The 18,817-nt window shown below is 47.4% G+C and overlaps 1 protein-coding gene and 1 long non-coding RNA gene across 5 annotated transcripts in view; one reads left to right on the forward strand and one right to left on the reverse strand.

Moving 5' to 3' along the window:
- Positions 1-1,658: 1,658 nt before the first annotated feature.
- LOC113483490 lies at positions 1,659-9,198 on the forward strand. The gene is made up of 5 exons (XR_003399026.1): positions 1,659-1,772; positions 7,024-7,069; positions 7,808-7,895; positions 8,491-8,599; positions 8,751-9,198. It is a non-coding gene; the product is annotated as an uncharacterized LOC113483490 (long non-coding RNA).
- PPM1L (protein phosphatase, Mg2+/Mn2+ dependent 1L) overlaps positions 1,767-18,817 on the reverse strand; it is a 42,113-nt gene continuing 25,062 nt past the window's right edge. For all 4 annotated transcript variants that reach the window (XM_026855048.1, XM_026855045.1, XM_026855046.1 and 1 more), the window contains exons 3-4: positions 7,777-7,938; positions 1,767-2,419 (exon numbers count right to left, since the gene is read on the reverse strand). In XM_026855048.1, coding sequence (XP_026710849.1) covers positions 2,073-2,419; positions 7,777-7,938 — 509 coding nt within the window. In that variant the 3' untranslated portion in view covers positions 1,767-2,072. The remainder of the gene's footprint in view (positions 2,420-7,776; positions 7,939-18,817) is intronic.

Genomic DNA, 18,817 nt, shown 5'->3' on the forward strand with positions numbered 1-18,817 from the left:
GCTGAGCACGTGACGAAGCGCTCCCGTGAAAACACCACGTGAGGTTTTCATTTCACAGCGCTCTGACCTCCCGTACCTTTTCAAAATAAAATAACTGAAGCGCTCAGCAATTATTAACATTCCCTGTTAGCTGCTCAATTTAACTGCACGGCTGCGTTTAGAATTCACTGACTGCACTGTTCACAAGATTTTTAAGACTGAAACCCTCCATCCTCCGGGGAAGGGCTAGCGCAGGCTGGGTGCCCGCTGGGGTCAGGGGGTGCCTGACACTTTCACACTCTTTTCACCTGCCTGTTGCTCAGAGTCAGGGGGCTCTACCCAGAGTCTGGATGAGCAGAGAGACACGCCGGCAGTTTGGACAGCACTGGTAACAGCAACAGAGCCAGTGAAGAGCTGCGATTCTCTCCAAACAAACCAAAGGAGGGAAGTTTGTTGGGAAAGGATAACCTTGGAACAAAACCAGAAAGACTAAGACGGGCGTTCCTTCTCGAGCAGAAAGCAGAATTTATGCTCGTTCAGATCTGCTGTCAGCGACATCACACCTGCTCAGCATGACCACGACACATCACAGCGTTTCGGGGACCAGCACTTGCCCCAAAACGCTGTGGTGGGTGAGGAGAAACAGGTAGCTTTTTAGCTAAGTAATAGTGTAGCTTTATCCAAGAAACGGAGAACGCTAGTTACGGCATTACACCCCTGATCCGCCTCAGGACCTCAACACTAACAAACCTCCATCACCTACAAGACGGGAGACTTCAGCGGGTGGTCCCGGACGAGGTTTTGTGGGGAGGGGATCCCGAGGACAGCTGGCACACGTGGGGCATCCAAACCGCCCCTCCAGCACACGCTGCCCCCGCGCCGCTGCTGCCGCCTCCTCTGTCCTGAAGCTGCCACGTAGAGCAAACTCAGACTGTCACTGCTTCAGCTCACAGGAGTCACAGATTCCAAAATACAATTAAATACTGAAAGTTAGATCTAAACATATTTTTAGCTAGATTTAACAGTGGTAGGACACTGCCTGGCATTTATACATTATACCGAGGAACGGTTTGAAGTGGTCTTCCCCTGGATTAACACCACAAATTAATCTGCAGTGGCACAAAGAAGTCTTTAATAGGCTTGACTTCCACCTAAGTAGCTCTAAGGGATGCCCTGTTGTGATTAGTTTTCCAAACAGTCAATAACAAAATTAATTTTATCTTGCATTACTTTCTTTACATGCCTATGAAAAGTCCATGCCAAAAACCGAACCTAAGGATGAGTCCTGGTGAATGAATGACAGACATTCTTCTATCACAACAGAGCTATTTTTTGATGCAGAAGGTGTCAGACCTCCCAAGTATTTTGCTGAAGTTTAACGTTAGTTGGTTTGAATACAATATGGCATAGGAGAAATGTTATTGGAGTAATGCACAGACTGAATAAACATGTGCCTTCAGGTAATGCGGTGACTATACCTAATCACATGCTTGGCGGGGATTTATTTGAGGGGGGGGAGGTTAAACAAAGTGAGAGAGCCAGTTCTGTGGTAGCAGGCTAATCGCTGGCTCCTCTTCCTCCTTCCTAACAGGCCAATAATCACAAACCTGTTCCTGTACAACCTTATCACTGCAGATTAAAAAAGAAAGATGAGAAAGGTGAGAGCATCATTCTGAGGAGTCACAGCTACGCGGGGAAAGCAGCATCTTCCCTATCCCTCAGCCGCCAGCGGCGGCGCCGCCCTGACCCTCCTGTGTGCGTCTGAACGAACCTTGGACTGCTGGAAACGAGAGGTAAGGGACCGAACGGAAAGCCTACGGAGGATCCGGAAAGCAAACTCTGAAACGGAAGGTTACAGTTAGTTCCTAAGGAGCAGCAAGGTCACAGGAGACAGGTATAAGTGAACAAACTTAATTCTTATAATCGCTCAGAACGTATCTGTTGTATTGCTCCTTTTGTTAAGCAAAGAACAAAGACCAGAGGGATCTGTTCCTTTTGTGTAGAATCTTAACGGTATTTACTAGAGCTTTCTACTAGGTTTAAAACGTAAGAGTTTGTTGTCAGTTTGGAGTGAGGCGGAGAACCACTGGTAATTACTGTTCTTCTGTTTTGCTGCTGTTTCTGAACTTCACCACCATCACTGTTATATTATCAGGGCATCCCCTGTAAAAGGACTGTAGGACTATACTCTTGGCGCCGAAGTGCGGCTCATCCAAGCGTTCCTTGATGAATCGCACAGCTTCCTCGTTGCTGAAAGCATCCCACAGCCCATCCGACGCCAGGATCATGAACTCTGGCTGCAGTTTGTCCAGGTCAAAGGTGAGAATGTCGGGGTCGGGAATGACAACGTTCAGGTTCTTCAGAGGGTAATCCCCCAAGGAGCGGGACATGGCCAGGATCCCCTGAACGCGCCACGAGCCGTTGAAGCTGATAAAACCACCTGGGGAGAAACACCGACACTTCCAGTTAAAGCATTTCTCTGGCTTCCTGCCAGACCCACCCAAAAACTCTCCCTGCTGTATCCTGATGTTTCCCGTTGCCAAAAGCAGGAGGTGCCTTAAGTCAATCTCAGGGCGCTGCAGGAAAAAGCTGGATTGTGGCCGCTAGTGCTGGAGAAACAGCTGAGCAGAGCAGTCAGGAATGGCTCTGCCTTCAAACTAAGCCGCTTCCTGAGCTCTGCTCCCCCAGGGATGGAACTTGTTGGACACGAGAATTCCTGTACCGCACAAGCGACTGTTTGGAAAGCCTTACGGCAATGCTAAGACAAAAATAGCGAAAGCAAGGGTTATATTTTTGCGTTAGTAACCCTCTTTTTCTGCGCAGTTCACGTTTTCCCCATTTCAGAAGACCTGTGAAGGAAACAACACTGAGAACACCCTGCAGTGGGACTCACATCTCACTGTTAAGGCCAAGAAGCAAGTGCAAAAACATTTATAGGCTCTTCTATCATGCTGCCTCGAATGAGCTGTGTCAAAAAGGACCAAAAATCTGTTGTGAACCGATCACAAAATTTTACTTCAAGTCAGTAAAAGGCAACGTGGGATCTGACTGATTTTTACTCTCACCACGATTAAGGCTGCTTCTAGTTGAAAATATGTGATTTTATATAGAGGTTGCTTCTAGCGAGATGCTTTTTGCACGGAAATCGATGACTGACACAGCCAGCACGTGGCAGTTACACACCGTCTGACCCTGCCAGGGAGGTGGAACCTGTCAGTGTTCAAGGGCAGAGTGACATGGAGGCACCTTCAGCTCCTCTGCGTGCATCTGCGTGCCACTGCCTGCGGCACCTCTCAGCAATACTCCCGTCGTCTGACTGTGAATGAAAAGGCACTCGAGGACAAATAATTTGCAAACAGGGAACATTCAAACGTATGACAAAATTAGGTGAACTGTTGTATTTTCTATCTGCAAGCTGTCTGCTTTGGTGTTCTTATAAATGTCTTTGTTCTTTGTAGTTATCGGAATGTTTTCAGCTCTGCACTTCAGCCTCTGTGTTATTTGTCAGTCTCCCAGTCACCTAAATTTTACGATAACGTTTCCATTCCTGGTTGGCTGATCTAATCTGTAAATTCCTTCTGCTTTTAGGTGAAACTACATTTCATGTCATGATTCACTCTTGCTTAAAGCCTCAAACTTGATTTTTGTTAAAACCAGCAGAAACAGCACTTTTTAGCCGGGTTTTTCCATGAATACTTCTACAGAGTCTCCATTATGAAGGTGTTTCCTTCCATGGTCCAGAAGAGGCAGGACTGGTGAGCCTACTGCAACTCCTCTTTAGACGTGCAGTCAAACCAGCCTCACCAGCTGCTGCTGTAGGTTTTGAGGGCGCCTCAGGTGAATGTTATGCAGCTGGCAACTCACCGGCCCAGGGTTCCTCCATAAATGATGGGACTGGTGGTGGGAAATGGCTCTTTTTCAGACTCACAACCTCTGATAAGTGGCGTCCCCCAGGGATCGATGCCGGGCCCAACGCTGTTCAATATCCTGAAGTGATCTGGCTGATGGGATCAAATGTACCCTGAACCTGATGGAGTTCAACAAGGTCAAGTGTAAGGTCTTATACTTGGGAAAACATCATCCAGGAGCTCAGCACAGGCTGGGATCTGCCCGGCTGGGGAGCAGCTCTGGGGAAAGGGGTCTGGGGGTCTGCAGTGTCAAAGAAAACCCCTGGGGTGCTGGGCTGCATCAACAAGGGCATCCCCAGCAGAGATAAAGCAGTCGTTATCCCACTCTGACCAGTGCTTGTCAGGCCATGCCTGGAATCCTGTGCTCACTTTTGGTCCCCACTACATAAAAAATATGTGGCCAGGCTGGAGAGGGCTCAGAGAAAATGACCAAGGGACGGGGCAGCCGTGTGAGGAACGGCCGAGAGAACAGGATTTGTTCAGCCTCGAGAGGAGAAGGCTGACGGGAGACCTTATCACCATGTGCCACTGTCTGAAGGGTGAAGACGGAGAGTCCCTCTGTACAAGGAGTCACAGGGGAACGACGAGGGGTGATGGGTACAAGTTATTCCTGGGGAGATTCTGATAGGACTCAAGAGGAAAATTTTGGACGCTGAGAACAATCAGCCACTGGAATAATCTTCCCAGGAAAGTGTTGGGTTCCCCAACATCAGACACCTTTAAGATTCAGCTGGACAGGGGCTGTTGCCAGAAAGGTTGGAGCAGATGATCCTTGAGGTCCCTTCCAACCTGGGATTCTGTGATTTTCCGACTGGAGTAACTGCAGTGTAATCACGTGTACGTATTGGAACAGCAGGGAAAGAAAAATGCAACAACGAAGAGGCAGTTTTGAGTAGACATTTAACCCACCACGAGAGGACAGCAGCGCTGCACCCGTTACTGTCCTTGCAGAGGAGGCGCTGGTCCTGCTGACTCGCTGCTTACTTCAGCCTTTGCAGGTCGTGCTTCCATGTACAAAGTGACTTTTTGGTGCCGTTCCCACGCGGCACCTGGAACCGCCTGCGGCACAGGTTGAATTCCTGTGGTTTGCTGAAGTGTCTGCTGGCACTTGTAATATTTGCTTTTCTGGAGCCATCCATACAGAACACGTAAAAACGCTCATGGAACAGCAAACATTCTGCAGTGCTGGGTGCCGCTGGAGAAGAAAAGGCATTCAAGAAACAGAAGCTTGTTGGCAACCGCACAAACACTTTGCATGTTAGTGCGAGCTGAGCCGAGAGGATTATGTTCAAGGTGAATGACTGACTTTAATTTCTATCAGTGACAGTCACCTTGTGGCTCTATAACCAATTGTTTCTTCACGAGCTAAACCCATGGTTGTTTCAAGGCCGCTGTCTTATGCTGATACTATATACGTTGCTCAAGCTCCTGATGGGAAGGAGATTCCCCATGTTTTCCAGGAAAACCAACACCCTTGTATCTGCAAGGAGATGGGGAAATGTAGGAGAGGCACGTCCCCATCCGCCAGGAGCGGGTCAGAGCGGTGTCACCCCAACCTCATCCAGCTGCGGGACATGAGCGTGCATCAGACAACGCCCAGGCTGGACCCAGCCCCTCCACCGCGGCCGTCAGCGGCACAGCCCCGCTGCCGAGCAGGCGGGATGCGGCACCCGGCTCAGCATGGAGGGTCCTGCTCTGCCCTCGCAGGTGCCGCCTCTCCTTCGGGTGTTTGGCTGCAGCTTTGGGCACCCCCCGACCTCCCGCTGCGCCGCAGCGACTCCCCCGAGAAACCGGAGCGGAGCTGCTGCGGCTGCAGCGCGGGAGCGGCTCCAGTCACAGCGGCCCGATCAAAGGAAGTTGGGGTTTTTTCAAGTTATGGGTTGACTAAGACTTTGTACGCAGTCGCTGGGGCAAAGAGAGGGACGAATTCATTCCCCATCCACCGACCGCTGACGGCAGCGAGCAGCGAGTCTCCTTAACATCCACCATGGCAGCAAAACCCGACGGATGAGTTCAGCCTTGTCATCCCAGCGTTAGCGCCTGCTGAAACGCAGAGGGCGAGTCACGCTTTGCTTTGAGCTGCTGTTTCAGGCTGCCTCAAATTGATTTTGATCAGAATGAGGTTTGAAGGGTATTTTCTCAACCACGGCTATATGGATTTCACTTTTAAATGACATCTAGTGCTCCTGACACAAACGTGCAGCCGTTTTGTACCTACCTACAGGGCACGGGACAGTGCAGCTTGGTGGTGCGATGTAAAGATGGAAACCCAAACTATAACCTAATGATGTGGTTGTTGTCGCTTTCTTCAGGTCTGCGTGACAAAGAAGTATCTAGATGGTGGAAACAAGTCACGTACTTCTGTCACTGCGGCAACGCAGGCTTGATAACTCAGTTTGGGCACTTTGCTTCACTTTTCCACTCGCTGTATGTAAAGAAGGGATGTTCCAAAATGTAAGAGTAGCTGTCTGAAACATAAACTGGACTGTATGTTTTTAACTGCACTACGAGGCCGTACCAATCACGGTAATACCGTGGGACAATAGGTAGCAGAGAAGTGAATTCATTAAGTCACTAGGCTAGATAGAGTATTTCTTGTTTAGCTGCAGACAGTTACAGCATTTACCTGTCTACTAACATAATTTCTTTCCAAGTTGGAAATTCCTGCAAAAATCCAGGTTAATTTTGCATCATGTTGTGTTATAAAGCCTCACTTCTAGACAAATGAAATAATGAAATTATTTTTTTCTCCTAAGTGAAGGCCTTCTCTAAGTGAACAGCTGCACAGGGGCCCTGGGCTCGGCTAAGAGGGAAGCAATTTTAGAGATAACTCTCCAGGTTTTATCACCACATCCCCCAAAGTACAGAGCTGAAGCAAAGCAAGACCAAGATTTTCCTGTTCCTCCTCCTTAGTTTTTCTTGCCTTTTGGGGAACATACCTGACCTCGGCTCTCTGCCCAGCAGCAGGAAGGATCCCCACTGCTCTTATGCCTCGGCGGGGATAAAAGCCAGCAGAGAGGAGCATACACACGGCACACGTACAGGTGTTTATGCTGGGGTGAGCGTACTGATAACCTGCAGGTTTTAAAAATGTTTTATACTCGGGGGAAAAACTTGTTATTTCTTTATTTTACAGACTTGGAGGCAGAGAGGCGATGCACCTCTGGAGGCAATGCTCATGGGTAGGTTTAACACAAATGAAAGGAACTTGTTATTCTTCATCAAATAACTTCTTGCTGCAGGCTGCTGCGGGAGCCAAACCCCGAAATGGGTTCAAAACAGACTTTGACAAATTCATGGAGATTGGCTGTTAAACTTGATGATCCAAATGTAACTTCTAGCCTAGGAGGTCACTAAAATGACAAGTGATGAAAGCTAAAAAGATTTATTGCCTTTCCATATACTGCTACACTTTACGTGTTTGTGCTTGTTAGCGGACACTACACGGGGTCAAAACATAGCTTTGATGAATTAGATTCCTGCTCTGCTTCTTCTCAGAACTAAAGCTCCCTCAGCTTCCAACGCAGGCTCTCACAGACAGGCTGCTGGTACGCTTTGCTGCGGAGAAGCCTGCGCTGCCGCTGCTCCTCTTTATTAATTTGCTCCCTGCAGAGCTCACGAGGGAATGGTCAACTGGCTGCAGAACGTGGAGGCTGCTCTTCTCGCTCTGACAGCGGCTCATTAAGGGGCAGGGCAGTCTGCTTCCACCCCTCCGTCTGCACCGTGACATCCCACGGAAAAGTGCTGTATTAATAACGGAAGATTTTATCTGCTGATGCCTCAGCCTAGTACTTTTCAGTCTCTCTCAGGGGAAAAGTCTCTATTATTGACAGAGCAGAGAAGAAAAAAGGATGAACTTTCAATCCAAAGGAAAAACGTTACGACTCACCAGCTCTTTTAATCCTCTTCCTCTCTTTCAGTTGGTAGGGCTTGTGATCGTGTGACAAGGGGATAGCGTTCCCGTCCTTGTCACACAGGACTCCGCGCGAATCCCCGACGTTGGCCACGGTGAGTTCTTTGTCTGACAGCAGTGCAATCAGACACGTTGTCCCTGGGAAAGAGAGAAGGGAATGGGAAGCAAACCAAATATATCGGGGCGTATGTACGTAAATATGTGTGTAGCTATATAAATGATGAACAGGAAAATGTTCTTCCTATTAATAAGGGCAGAGAGGGGCTGGAGGGGGAGGAGGGTATTCCAGTCTCCTCAGAGAGCTTTTCCTAATGGCCAAGGAAAGGAATCAAAGAACCAATTAGCAAGAGCCCACTCACAGCTTCTGTGAACTGGAACTACTGCACTGGACTGTGCCTGGGTAAAACAGAGCTCCCTCCCCTCATCCCCTCCAGAACTGAGACCAGATTTTTAGGTTTTGTATTGCAAAGAGGAAAAGACTTGACATTTTTAATTATATAACAGAAAATGTAATTTGTCATTGATCACCATATCCAACAGGCATAGTATTTGCAGGTGCAGGAAAATATTGGAAAAAATTGGCTGCTTTTCAAGTGAGAACACTGTAGTTTTTATTTTCCTCATTTAAGTGGAATGAATGTTTGCAAAGCAGAATCAGGACCATGCCTTTTCTATATTCTTCCCATCGAGCCAGCGGGAGTTATATTCACAGAAACTCCAGCTATCACAAAGATTCCTTGCATGGGCTTTGGACCAGATGTCACAGTTTCACTCATATTTTCGAACAGAAAGATGGCAAGTAAGTTTTCAGATATACACTAACAAAGGTTAAAAGGGAACGTGCCTGGCACTCAGTTTAGATTTCATGGCGCTGCTAAAATTTTTACAAAAGGTATTCTAGTATCCTTCAACAGTCAATAAAATTAACTTTACTCTTTTTTTACTTTTAGGTTGACCAGAGAAGCACAGGGTTGAGTTTTCACCTCTGTTGGTAATTTACATCTGATTATTTATTTTTAAAAAAGGTGCCTCCACAGCTGGGGTGCTTTGGAAGAAGCACTTGGGGCCAGCGATGATGCTCAACCAACACCAGCGTTACAAAGCACCGTGTCTCTGCTCGGATGTTTTAATTTAATTTTTAATGACGCAGTTTTAATGAAGCTGCTGGCAACGGAGCATTCCAGCACTGCCCGCCATCAGCGGCGCCCTGAGCCCTGGTTTTGCTCCTGAGGAGCTGTATTAAGGTTTAAGTTTATGCTCCGTGGTCTTAAAGCTCAATTCTCATAGCTGCCGCGTGTTGTGTCGCTGTCCAAACCCAGAATTAAAACCCGTGTTTTGCAGTTCCCATGTCAGTAGTTGAATATCCCATGACTGGTATAAATAAAATAGCCAGTAATAAACAATTTGTGTTTAGATGCACTATGTTCTGAAGATTTATTTTTAACTTAATGCTCTGACTTGCACAGCTCTAAACTTGAGCTGTTTTTTTCACAAGACAGGCATATATATATATATATATATATATATATATAAATTTTTTTTTTTTTTTTTCGGTTGACACCGCAGACCTAAATGGATATAGTTGGATATTGCTAAAACCCTGCTAACTGCACCCTGTTTGGACACAGGGTGTCTGGCTTCAGCACCCTGGTGAACAGACCCGCTCTGAGGCCAGAGGACTTGGTAGTTAAGATACCAATATCCGAAACACGGAGACAACAAAATAACAACGAGGGTCCAAACTGCTGTAGCGGGGTGCAGCTGGTCATTTAAGCAGAACAAAATGGGATTTAGCATTTGATTCTCTACCCGAACTAAATCTGTTAACACTGCAAACGCATAAAGCTCTGCTTCCCTAAGAAAATAATAGCAATAAATGGCACCTTCTCTTGCTTTTATTTATGAAACTTTCCTTAACAAACATTCAAGCAGCATCATGCTGACAGTCTGCAAGAGACGAGAGGGCTGGTACTTGCTGAAGCTGCTCTGCCATTTCATCTACATTTCAGAGAGAAAAAGAACAGCTACCTTTGCAATTTGGGCTGAAAACAAAACCTGTCAGATGTAAAACAGGGGAGCACAGAGCCAAAACCATCTCCAGAAGGATCCTGGCGCACTGCAGGACAGAGACCCACGAGCTGCAGAGGAGGCTGCAAACCTCCGGGATCCGGCACCCGGTGACGCTGCTGGGTGGAGATCAGCGCTCGGGCTGTACCTCGCGCTCCCGCCTCGGCCTGACATCTGTGAATTTGTTGACTCTCCCGTGTCCGAGAGCACCCCCCTGCTCCGCAGATTGCCCCCCGCCCCTCCCAGGGACACCAGCACAGATTGTATTTTTCCTACAGGCAGTAGTAAAAAAATCATACGTTTCCCAGTAAGGAAAATACTGCAAATAACATCCTGCAGCCCAGGCGTTTAGAAAGTAAAATGCTTCACAAATACAGTCATTATTACCACAATTTATATAAAAATGCTAACTTGGAACACAGTCTTCTCAGTTACATGATCTGTGTGAACGAAAGAGAACGAGCGTCTGAAACAGAAGATAATTTCCGAAGTGATTTAGGAAGGCTCAGTTGTGTCACGGTCCCTGACTGATGGCTGGGCTATCCTTAAGTCCCTGACCTCCCGCTACCTCCCGCCATTACATGAGGAAGCAAACTTATTGTACCCTGTTTTCTTTTCCATCTATTTTTATTTCAGCCATTTAACCTTGTGTAGAGTTAGAAAACATCGCGGTCTTGTCAGCTGCCTCAGATTTAATGCAATTGCACAACGGAAAATTCCCAACATAAAGGGTCCAAAATTGAGAACACATGTTATATTAGTCCCTCGATGCAGCTGGCTGAATAATACCCTGCTGAGCAGTTTACAAAGAAAATCACCAGAAAATTTAAAACCTGTACTATACTGCTGCAGAGATAGGCGGGTTTTTTGTTTGGTTGCTTTTTTTTTTTTTAAGTCAGGTAAGATTATTGGTGGTGTATTTTAGCATCAGACAAGGCACATTGTAAAAGTCAAAGCTTCACTGGCTCTGCTAGTTTTTAGATAACCGCTTTATCGAAAGGAGGGAAAGTCACCAGAGTGCAAACAAGACCCGATTAACACATTAAAAGGCATTAGAGAGGCACCATCCAGCTCACCCCGCGGCCGCTGGATATCCTGTGCCTGGCTCCAGACCCCCACTGGCAGGGCAGCTCAGGATGAGGACCAGAGCTCTTGGGCTCCAGATGGCCCAAGTTGGTTGAAATTCCCCCAGCACCCTCGTTTCATCCTAATCCATTAGCAAAAGCGCAGTGAATCTCTCCAGGTGCACACCACGTCCCCTCTTTCCCCCCTCTTGTGCTGATGGCGTGAGAGTCTTGGAAAAACAGAAGGGAAACTCAGCACTGTAACCTCTTCCCCCTCTTCAACCCTGGACCTTGCCCATCCCTCCAGGAGAAATCACTCCTGCACCCTGCCCTCACCTCAGGCTCTTCAACAGCACAAGTCCTTGGCCAAGGCTCTTCCTCCTGCACAACTTCCTGTCCTTCCCACACGTGTCTTCTCCCTGTTTTCCCAGCCCTCCCCACCTCTGCCGTGCCTCTTCACGCAAAGTTTCTTTCTCAGACAAAACTGAGAAACGAGACTGCCCCCGCCGAGGTTTCAACCACTGCTTCCCCGTTTCCACAACACGTGCCGAGGTCGCTTGCGTGCTGCCTCCCATCGCCCCCTCTTCCTGCTCTAGTGACTTGATTTCAACATTTTTTATTCGCCATCCCCTCATCCCTAAGCTTCTCTGTCTCTTTTGCAGCGCATCTTCGTAATCTCCCTCTAAAAAAACCATCATTACAGCTACCACCACTTTCCTCTCTCACCTGCAAGCTCACTGCAGATGCCGTTTGTGGTCACTGCCTGAGTTTTTCCCTCCCTCCAGCTCCACATCACCCCTCCCCCGGCGCAGCCTCTGCCCCAGACTCGCCACCGCAACGGCTTCTGCCGAGACGCACGCGGCGCTTTCCGGGCTCCGATCCCCCTCGTGCTGCCTCCAGCACAGCCAGCTCAGCGCTTCTCCTCGAGACGCTTCCCTCCTAGTTTTCCCCGTTGCTTCTCTAATTGCAGGTGTCCCTGAAGACCCCTTCACCCCTCTCCGTGCTCAAGTTCAGCCTAGGACCAGCCGCGCTGTCCCTCCGCAGCCCTGCTTCTCTGTCCCAGAGCGGTCTCTTCTCTCAACTAAGAGATCAGCCTGTTTTCTTTGCCGGTATTTATCCCAACACTTCCAATGACCATCTCCCACAGCCCGTTTTGGATGGGGTGACCTCAGAAACAAAGACTATCATCATTTGGAGAGACCGACACTGTCCTCTTTGCGTTTGGCCTAAAGGCATTAAACCCCAGAGGGCTGACAGTGACATTAATCCCCGCACAGGTAGGGCTTGTCACGGCTCCTCTGTATTCAATAGAAGTCTACGTGATAGGCAATTAGTCTGATCTCATCTCTGGAAACAAAGCAAAATGAGAAGAGAAGCAAAAAACCCAAATGTAATCAGTATTAATTTTTAGAGAGAGACTGATTGATGTGCAAAGAGACCAGAAAACAAGGTAGTGACTGGAAGCACACAAAGATTTGCAGGCGAAGGATGCGCTGCCTCCACGACGGGCTGCCGGAGGAGGAGGGAACACGGTGAAGCTGCAGGGAAAAAGATCCCCAGTAACCCTAATGAGAAGGGGAATATCCTGGGTGCTCGGACGGACGCGGCTTGTGCAGTCAGCCTTTCAGAGCTGGGGGAAATTCCCTATTTACACAACGTGAGCCCTGTGCTACCCGGTCGGGCTTGCCAGGTACAGCCCACATGGGAAAGCCACACAGCTCTGACCAGTGCTGCCTTCTCAGTGACTCCAAGTGGGATGGGAGGTACGTTAAATCAACCCACACAACCGCTTTTTGCTTAGCCTGGGTCCCCTTTCGCACAGGGATGGCGTACACCAGCACGCTGGAGATGCCCGAGTGCCAGAGGGTTGAGGGTCCAAGTGTCACCTTTGGGCAGGAAGGCATTCAGAGCGACTGCATGTCAAGAAATTTGGTACTTCCTTCCTGGACTGATTAAAAACAAACAAAAAACCAACTCAAAAAACCCCCCTCCCATCTTTTTTCAACTGTGCTCAAGCTGGAATTCACACAATAATTAAGCAAGAACTACTATTTTCGAGCTTCAATGATCTCCAGAAGGAAACAGAATTATTCAGAACAGTGCAAGAAGTGGGATTAAAGAAGTACAGATTTATATTTACACTCCAGTAGCGCCTCACACTGCATGCAGCTTCTGTCTCATTTATAGACCATGCATTTGCACTTGCCTTACACAGACTTTAAATCCTAAACAATAAGGCTCCTGTAGTTTTCAGGGCAGATATGTGACATTTTTATCATTAATATAGCTGTCCTCTGTGCCCATCTGCCTCAGCTCCTCCCGTCGAGACCAGCCATGTGTCTCCTGAATGTCTATTTTACACGCTCGGCACATAGCCCTCAGGCAATGCAAATAAAATTTTGATTATAGCCCGTGGAATAGGCAAGACTCAGAAAAACACTAAGTATACGAGGGAGGGTACAGAAGTCTCTTGCTTCCCAGTCACCAGGAATATGGACAGAAAAGGATGAGGAGGGAGCTCACACAGGGATGTGAGACCATCAAGATCATAAAACGCCGCCTCCGCGTGCCCTCCAAGTGACCCACCAATTCTAATCCAAAGCCATAAAAATAAATCTAATTATCCACCGCATATCTTACAAATAAGCAACGATAAAGCCAAGCAGCAGACATTCACCTTTCATCGGTGCTAATGGCAGTGAAAGGAGCTGCAGGGGATTGCCCCGATGTCCCCCAAAGCGCCGCGTCCGCAGGGAGAAGGAGGGACAAATCAGGACTGAAAACAACCGGTCTCCAAACTGAAAAAAACAAACAAACAAACAAACAAAAACCCAATCCCAACAATCTGTAATTGGGGTGGGATCACTGTAAAACCTTTTGCTGGATCGCCATGATCTGTGTGCCTCCTCCCTGGCTGGTTTCTCACCCAAGGTGCCGTTCCTCACCCACATTTCTCCAGGGACATTGAGCCTTCCTCAAAGATTCTGGGAAAGGCCAAGCTAATTGCGCTCATTAGCACTTCTTCATCCCTTACAGGTTATTGAAATGTTTATATAGCTACATAATTTATTTTTTTTTTAGCAGGATCTTGGCAGGTTAGAGAAAATGCTATTATAATCTCCAAAATCCTACACAATTTTGGCAAATTACTGAGCTAACCACCTGCGAACAAAAAGAGACACTATGGCTCACAACACCTTTCAAAAACACACGTGCATTTTTAAAGTATCCGCCTCCTTTCCCTCAAATGTCTTTCTTGCGAAGTATTTGGACTGAACAGCCCCCACACCATCAGGCACTCATCCTTGAATCCCCTCAGCGCTGGTGTTTGCTACAAATGAGCCGCACTTGCCCCCTCTTTCAGTTAACAAAATTCACCTGCAAAAGTCAGTTCTGTAAAGCACGGACCTAAAAAAAAAAAAAAAATTTCTGAAAATTTAAGGTCTCTTAATTCCTTAATCATCTCAACATAATGTTTTTGGTTTTGTTTTTTCCCCTAAAATTAAAAGAACTCCCTCTTTTAAAATAAATTAAAAGAAACAACAGGTTCTTCAAAATCTCTAGAAATCATTTCAAATCTTTCTCAGCTCGGTGCTTAATTTCCATCATCACGAAGCTATTCCTACCTGGCTGTTATTTTAAGGTTTTATATTTGAAACAGAGAACCACATTGTATTTCTCTTTAGATTGATCCTATTTCCCTGTCTAATCAATAAGTATGTATATATAACTCAATCCTGTTGATCATTAATCATATTTATCATACACAGCTATTTGAGTTATACTTACAAACGATCAGATTTACGTAGATGGAAGCGGTGTAAAAAAAAAAACCCAAAACTAAAAGTGTCTTCCAGGCAGCAAAACAAGAGCTGGAAGTAAGTTTTGCGCATCAGGTATCAGAAGTTAATTACTGAAATATAGAAACCCTTTTGAGCAGTCTCTCCATCTTCCAGGCTGCTCTGACACCGCCTCATCAATACCGCGGCGGAAGCGGGAGCGCTCCCCACCTTCGCCCTGTCCTAACACCGCATGATTCATTTCTTGTCCTTATGAAAAATAATCTTTAATACAAAAGGAATCTCCATTTCAGTTCAAAAGTCGATTTCTTGGCATCGCTCCCATATTTAGTTTCACCGGAACATCCCACTCAGCTTTTTAATACGCTGGAAATAGAAGTATGTTGAAAACGGTTTGGGTTTTGTGTGTTGTGTTTGGGTTTTTTTTTTTTTTTTTTAGAAATTTCTGTGTGTCACTGGGTTAATTAAAGAGCAGAAAACCACACGTGCAATCTCCTCTGCGGATGGGCTCGGGCTTTTTGCAGCAGTTAAACCTCCCGAGCAGCCTTACAGCGATACGACAAGAAAAAATGCCTACGCTGCGGTCTGAGCGTGAGAGGAAAAGAAACCTCTTGCTGACACTTCCCTGCGAGCCTTCGATATCCCCGGGCTGAAACACAGTCTGAGCGGGCAGCGCGACGCGGGCGTTCGCACACGAGCTGCTGAGTCTGACTTCTGGTCGTGAGAGCTCCCGAAACACAAATGACCGTAGGTGATCACGGAACGTAGCGTATATACAGATTGGGATCCTGCTCCTCTATATTGCAAACCACGTTCCTAGAGCAGCTCTACTCACCTAGGCTCCAGCTTAGCGCGAGGTTTAGAGCCGTCAGCAGACGGAGCGCAGCCCCCAGATCATTTACTGCGCGGCGAGCGCGCAGCTTCCCCTTGCTGAAAAGCACAGGTTGTATAAACTGACCACAAAAGTCACTGCTTTCAAATAGGAATGGCACCTATTTCTTTTTCTTTTTTTTTTTTTTTTTCCCCCCTGATCTGTTGTTGAACAAGTATTCTTCAATTTCTAGACTTCCACAGCAGAACTGAAACCCTGGGGCAATTCTGTCTAATTTATCTCCTCTGAACTAGAGGTATCCGATGCCAGAACAAACGGTTTTCCATCGGATCAAAGGGCTGGCAGAAGAGGAGCCAGAGGCTAACACTCTTCCAAGCCCTGCAAAATACCCACTTCTGTTAACAAAAACTGCTCCCGAACCCAGGGTGTTCAGAAGGAGCTGTAAGTTTTCTACTGGGAAAGACAAGGGTATTCCCTCAAAATAAACAATACCTTAACTTTCCTAAGAAAGAGTTGCGTAAGAGGGTTTTTTAAAAAAAATAAAAGTTACTAGAAGTGTTAGTAGTCTGCTTTGTTAAGATTTGTCCCAAATTCTGTGATCTGTAAGACAGATCTATGGATCCATTAGAAATCTTCTATAGCTCTGCATCTCCCATTATGGAAACATATCAAATATCAGTTTGCAGAACTGATGACGCCAAAAAAAAAAAGGGAATTCCGTCCTCTTCAGCAATTTCAGACAAATAAACCCCTCCACAATCACAGTGCTGAAGATAAAGATGTTAACTTTATGGCACTAGCTGGCTTTGAGGGAGTTGGGTCGGTACCGACCTGCTGCAGGATCCATCCCATATTTTTCAGCCACACAGAAGTTTGCCGGTGGTGGCGCAGGGACAGCCGGCGCTCGGTGATTTTAACTGTCAGCAACGAGGTCAGCAATGCCGCTGCTCCACACGCTGCCCCACCGGGCACTGTAAGAGCACGACGGACCTTATCTAGTTAGAAAATGTTACGCTAGATGCTCAACAGGCTTTTATTAGCGACGTTCAACTGTAACAAGGCCTGGAAAAAGTAGGAGCAAAATGAAAATCCCACTTGGAAGAAAAACAAACCAACCCCCCAAAATAATTCAAAGCATCCAATTTGTGCTGAGTCCCGTGACATCTCTGGCTTTATCCCAGTCCTGCCTAAAGGATCGAGGCTGCAAAATTTCCTTTGAACCCCAGGAGTTGACCTGCACTTTGCTGAGGTGCCTGAGCCATAAATACCAGCCTTAAAGCAGCAGCTATAAATAAGGTGTCAGCAGGTAAGCACTAAACTGAACTCAATACATATAATCAGCAAATCCTTCACCAACAGTGTAGCTAACGGTGAGCTTACAGATGCTGCTACATCTCCGCATCCCTCAGCCTTAACGGCGCCGTTCGAAAACCCCCACTGTGGCTGGCAGTCGTATCCGACAAATGGTTTTTCACCACGACTGCATTACACCTCAGCTCCTGGGGTGGGGTTTTACAAAGGACTAACACCCCTCGGCCGCAGGACGGTCTATCAGGTGGCAGCTAATTTCAGGAAGGGCCACGGCAAGTATCTGCCGTGCTCCCAGGGGCCCCTGAGGCACTCCCGTGACGGATCGCTCACGTTAACTCCTGAACAAATAAGGAACTTGTTAGTACGCTGGCAGAGCTGTGCAGCAAGGAGGTGTTTAAGAGTTATTTATGCGGTGCCCAAGGTGTATCACCAAATTACAAACACAACATGTACCCCGTCCAAAGGGACGGCGTTCTCACTCCGTGCTTCCCGCGCTGGCAGAAGAGTGGGAGCGAGACGAGGAGGGAAGAAGAGGCGGGGGAGCAATAACGCACCAGAATTACACACAGTTAAGGAGGTGTGTGATTTAATTCAAGATCCTCACGCGGTCCCCATCCCCTCCACGATTCAACACGCAAAACTGACCGATGCAGATTTGACTGAGCTGTAAATTGAGGCTGGCTGGCCCAAGCAAGGGTGGCAGCTTATATCAAGCTGGTGACTTTTTCCCTTTTCAGGTTAAACTCTGGGGCTAATCATCCTCCAACACCCAGCCAAAAGTCACCTCAGACTGTACTTTTCTCCTTCTATATTTTCTAGCTGTATCTGATAATTCTCTGTATCAAACCCTACTTTGCCCATCTGCAAAAGAAATATCATCTGCCGAAAGTCCATTTTCTTGGGGCAGAGCTGTCACCTTGGAAATCATCCTCCCAGCATGTGGCTGAGTGAAAACAGCACAGTTTGGGGAAACTTCTGTATGAGATCAGGAAATCCAACTGGCAGCTGGTGCCCAGGAGAACACCTTTCCAAAGACAGACTCAAGCCGCTGGCAGACAGCGGCTGCAGCCCGTAATCCCAGAGCTGCCTGGAAAAGATGCACATGGAGGGAGCAAAACCCACCAAGACTGATGAAACTTGGCCACTGCCACTGTTAGAAAGCTATTAAGGCACAAGGAAGAGCCAGTTTTTGCTTGTTTATGAGCAACTTCTTTACCTTAATGGGTTGTTACAGATTATGGATAGGGTTTTAAATAAAGCTTCGCCTGAGAACAGAAAGCCTCCTTTTGTTCCTGCTCCTTTTTCCTCCTACATCTCCCCATGTATAATTCAAACAGTGGGAAATAATGGAGAAGGCTAACAGTGATGGATTGTGGCGTGCCATGCAGTTGTGCATGCAAAGCAGGGCTGAGCACGAGCTGAACGCCGCTGCAAATGGGCAGAGCGCAAGGACAGATGACGCAAAGACGTGTGCAAGAGCACGAGCCATCTCCAGAAACACGGCAGCGCCCTCAGACTGTAAATCCCTGTGCATGTTCTTGATGTTATATTTTCTTCTCAATGATTTTCCTATTACAGTGTTTTCAAAAGAACACAAATATTAGCTTTTCGTACATGATATGGCAAAACCAGGGGCAGCGAGACTGAAGATGCTCACTTCAGTACTAAAATCCAGCAACTGTGGGTGGAATGAAGGGTTTCGCAAAGGTGGCCAGCAGGGACAGGGAAGGGATCTGAGCCCTGGGCTCGGCACTGGGGAGGCCGCCCCTCGCTGAGGGGGTTCAGTTTTGGGCCCCTCACCCCAAAAAGGCCATTGAGTGACTCGAGCGTGGCCAGAGAAGGGCAACGGAGCTGGGGCAGGGTCTGGAGCACAGGTCTGCTGGGGAGCGGCTGGGGGAACTGGGGGGGTTCAGTCTGGAGAAGAGGAGGCTGAGGGGAGACCT

This window comes from Athene cunicularia, assembly GCF_003259725.1.
Source record: "Athene cunicularia isolate RWA chromosome 9 unlocalized genomic scaffold, athCun1 chr9_part1, whole genome shotgun sequence".
NCBI lineage: Eukaryota > Metazoa > Chordata > Aves > Strigiformes > Strigidae > Athene > Athene cunicularia.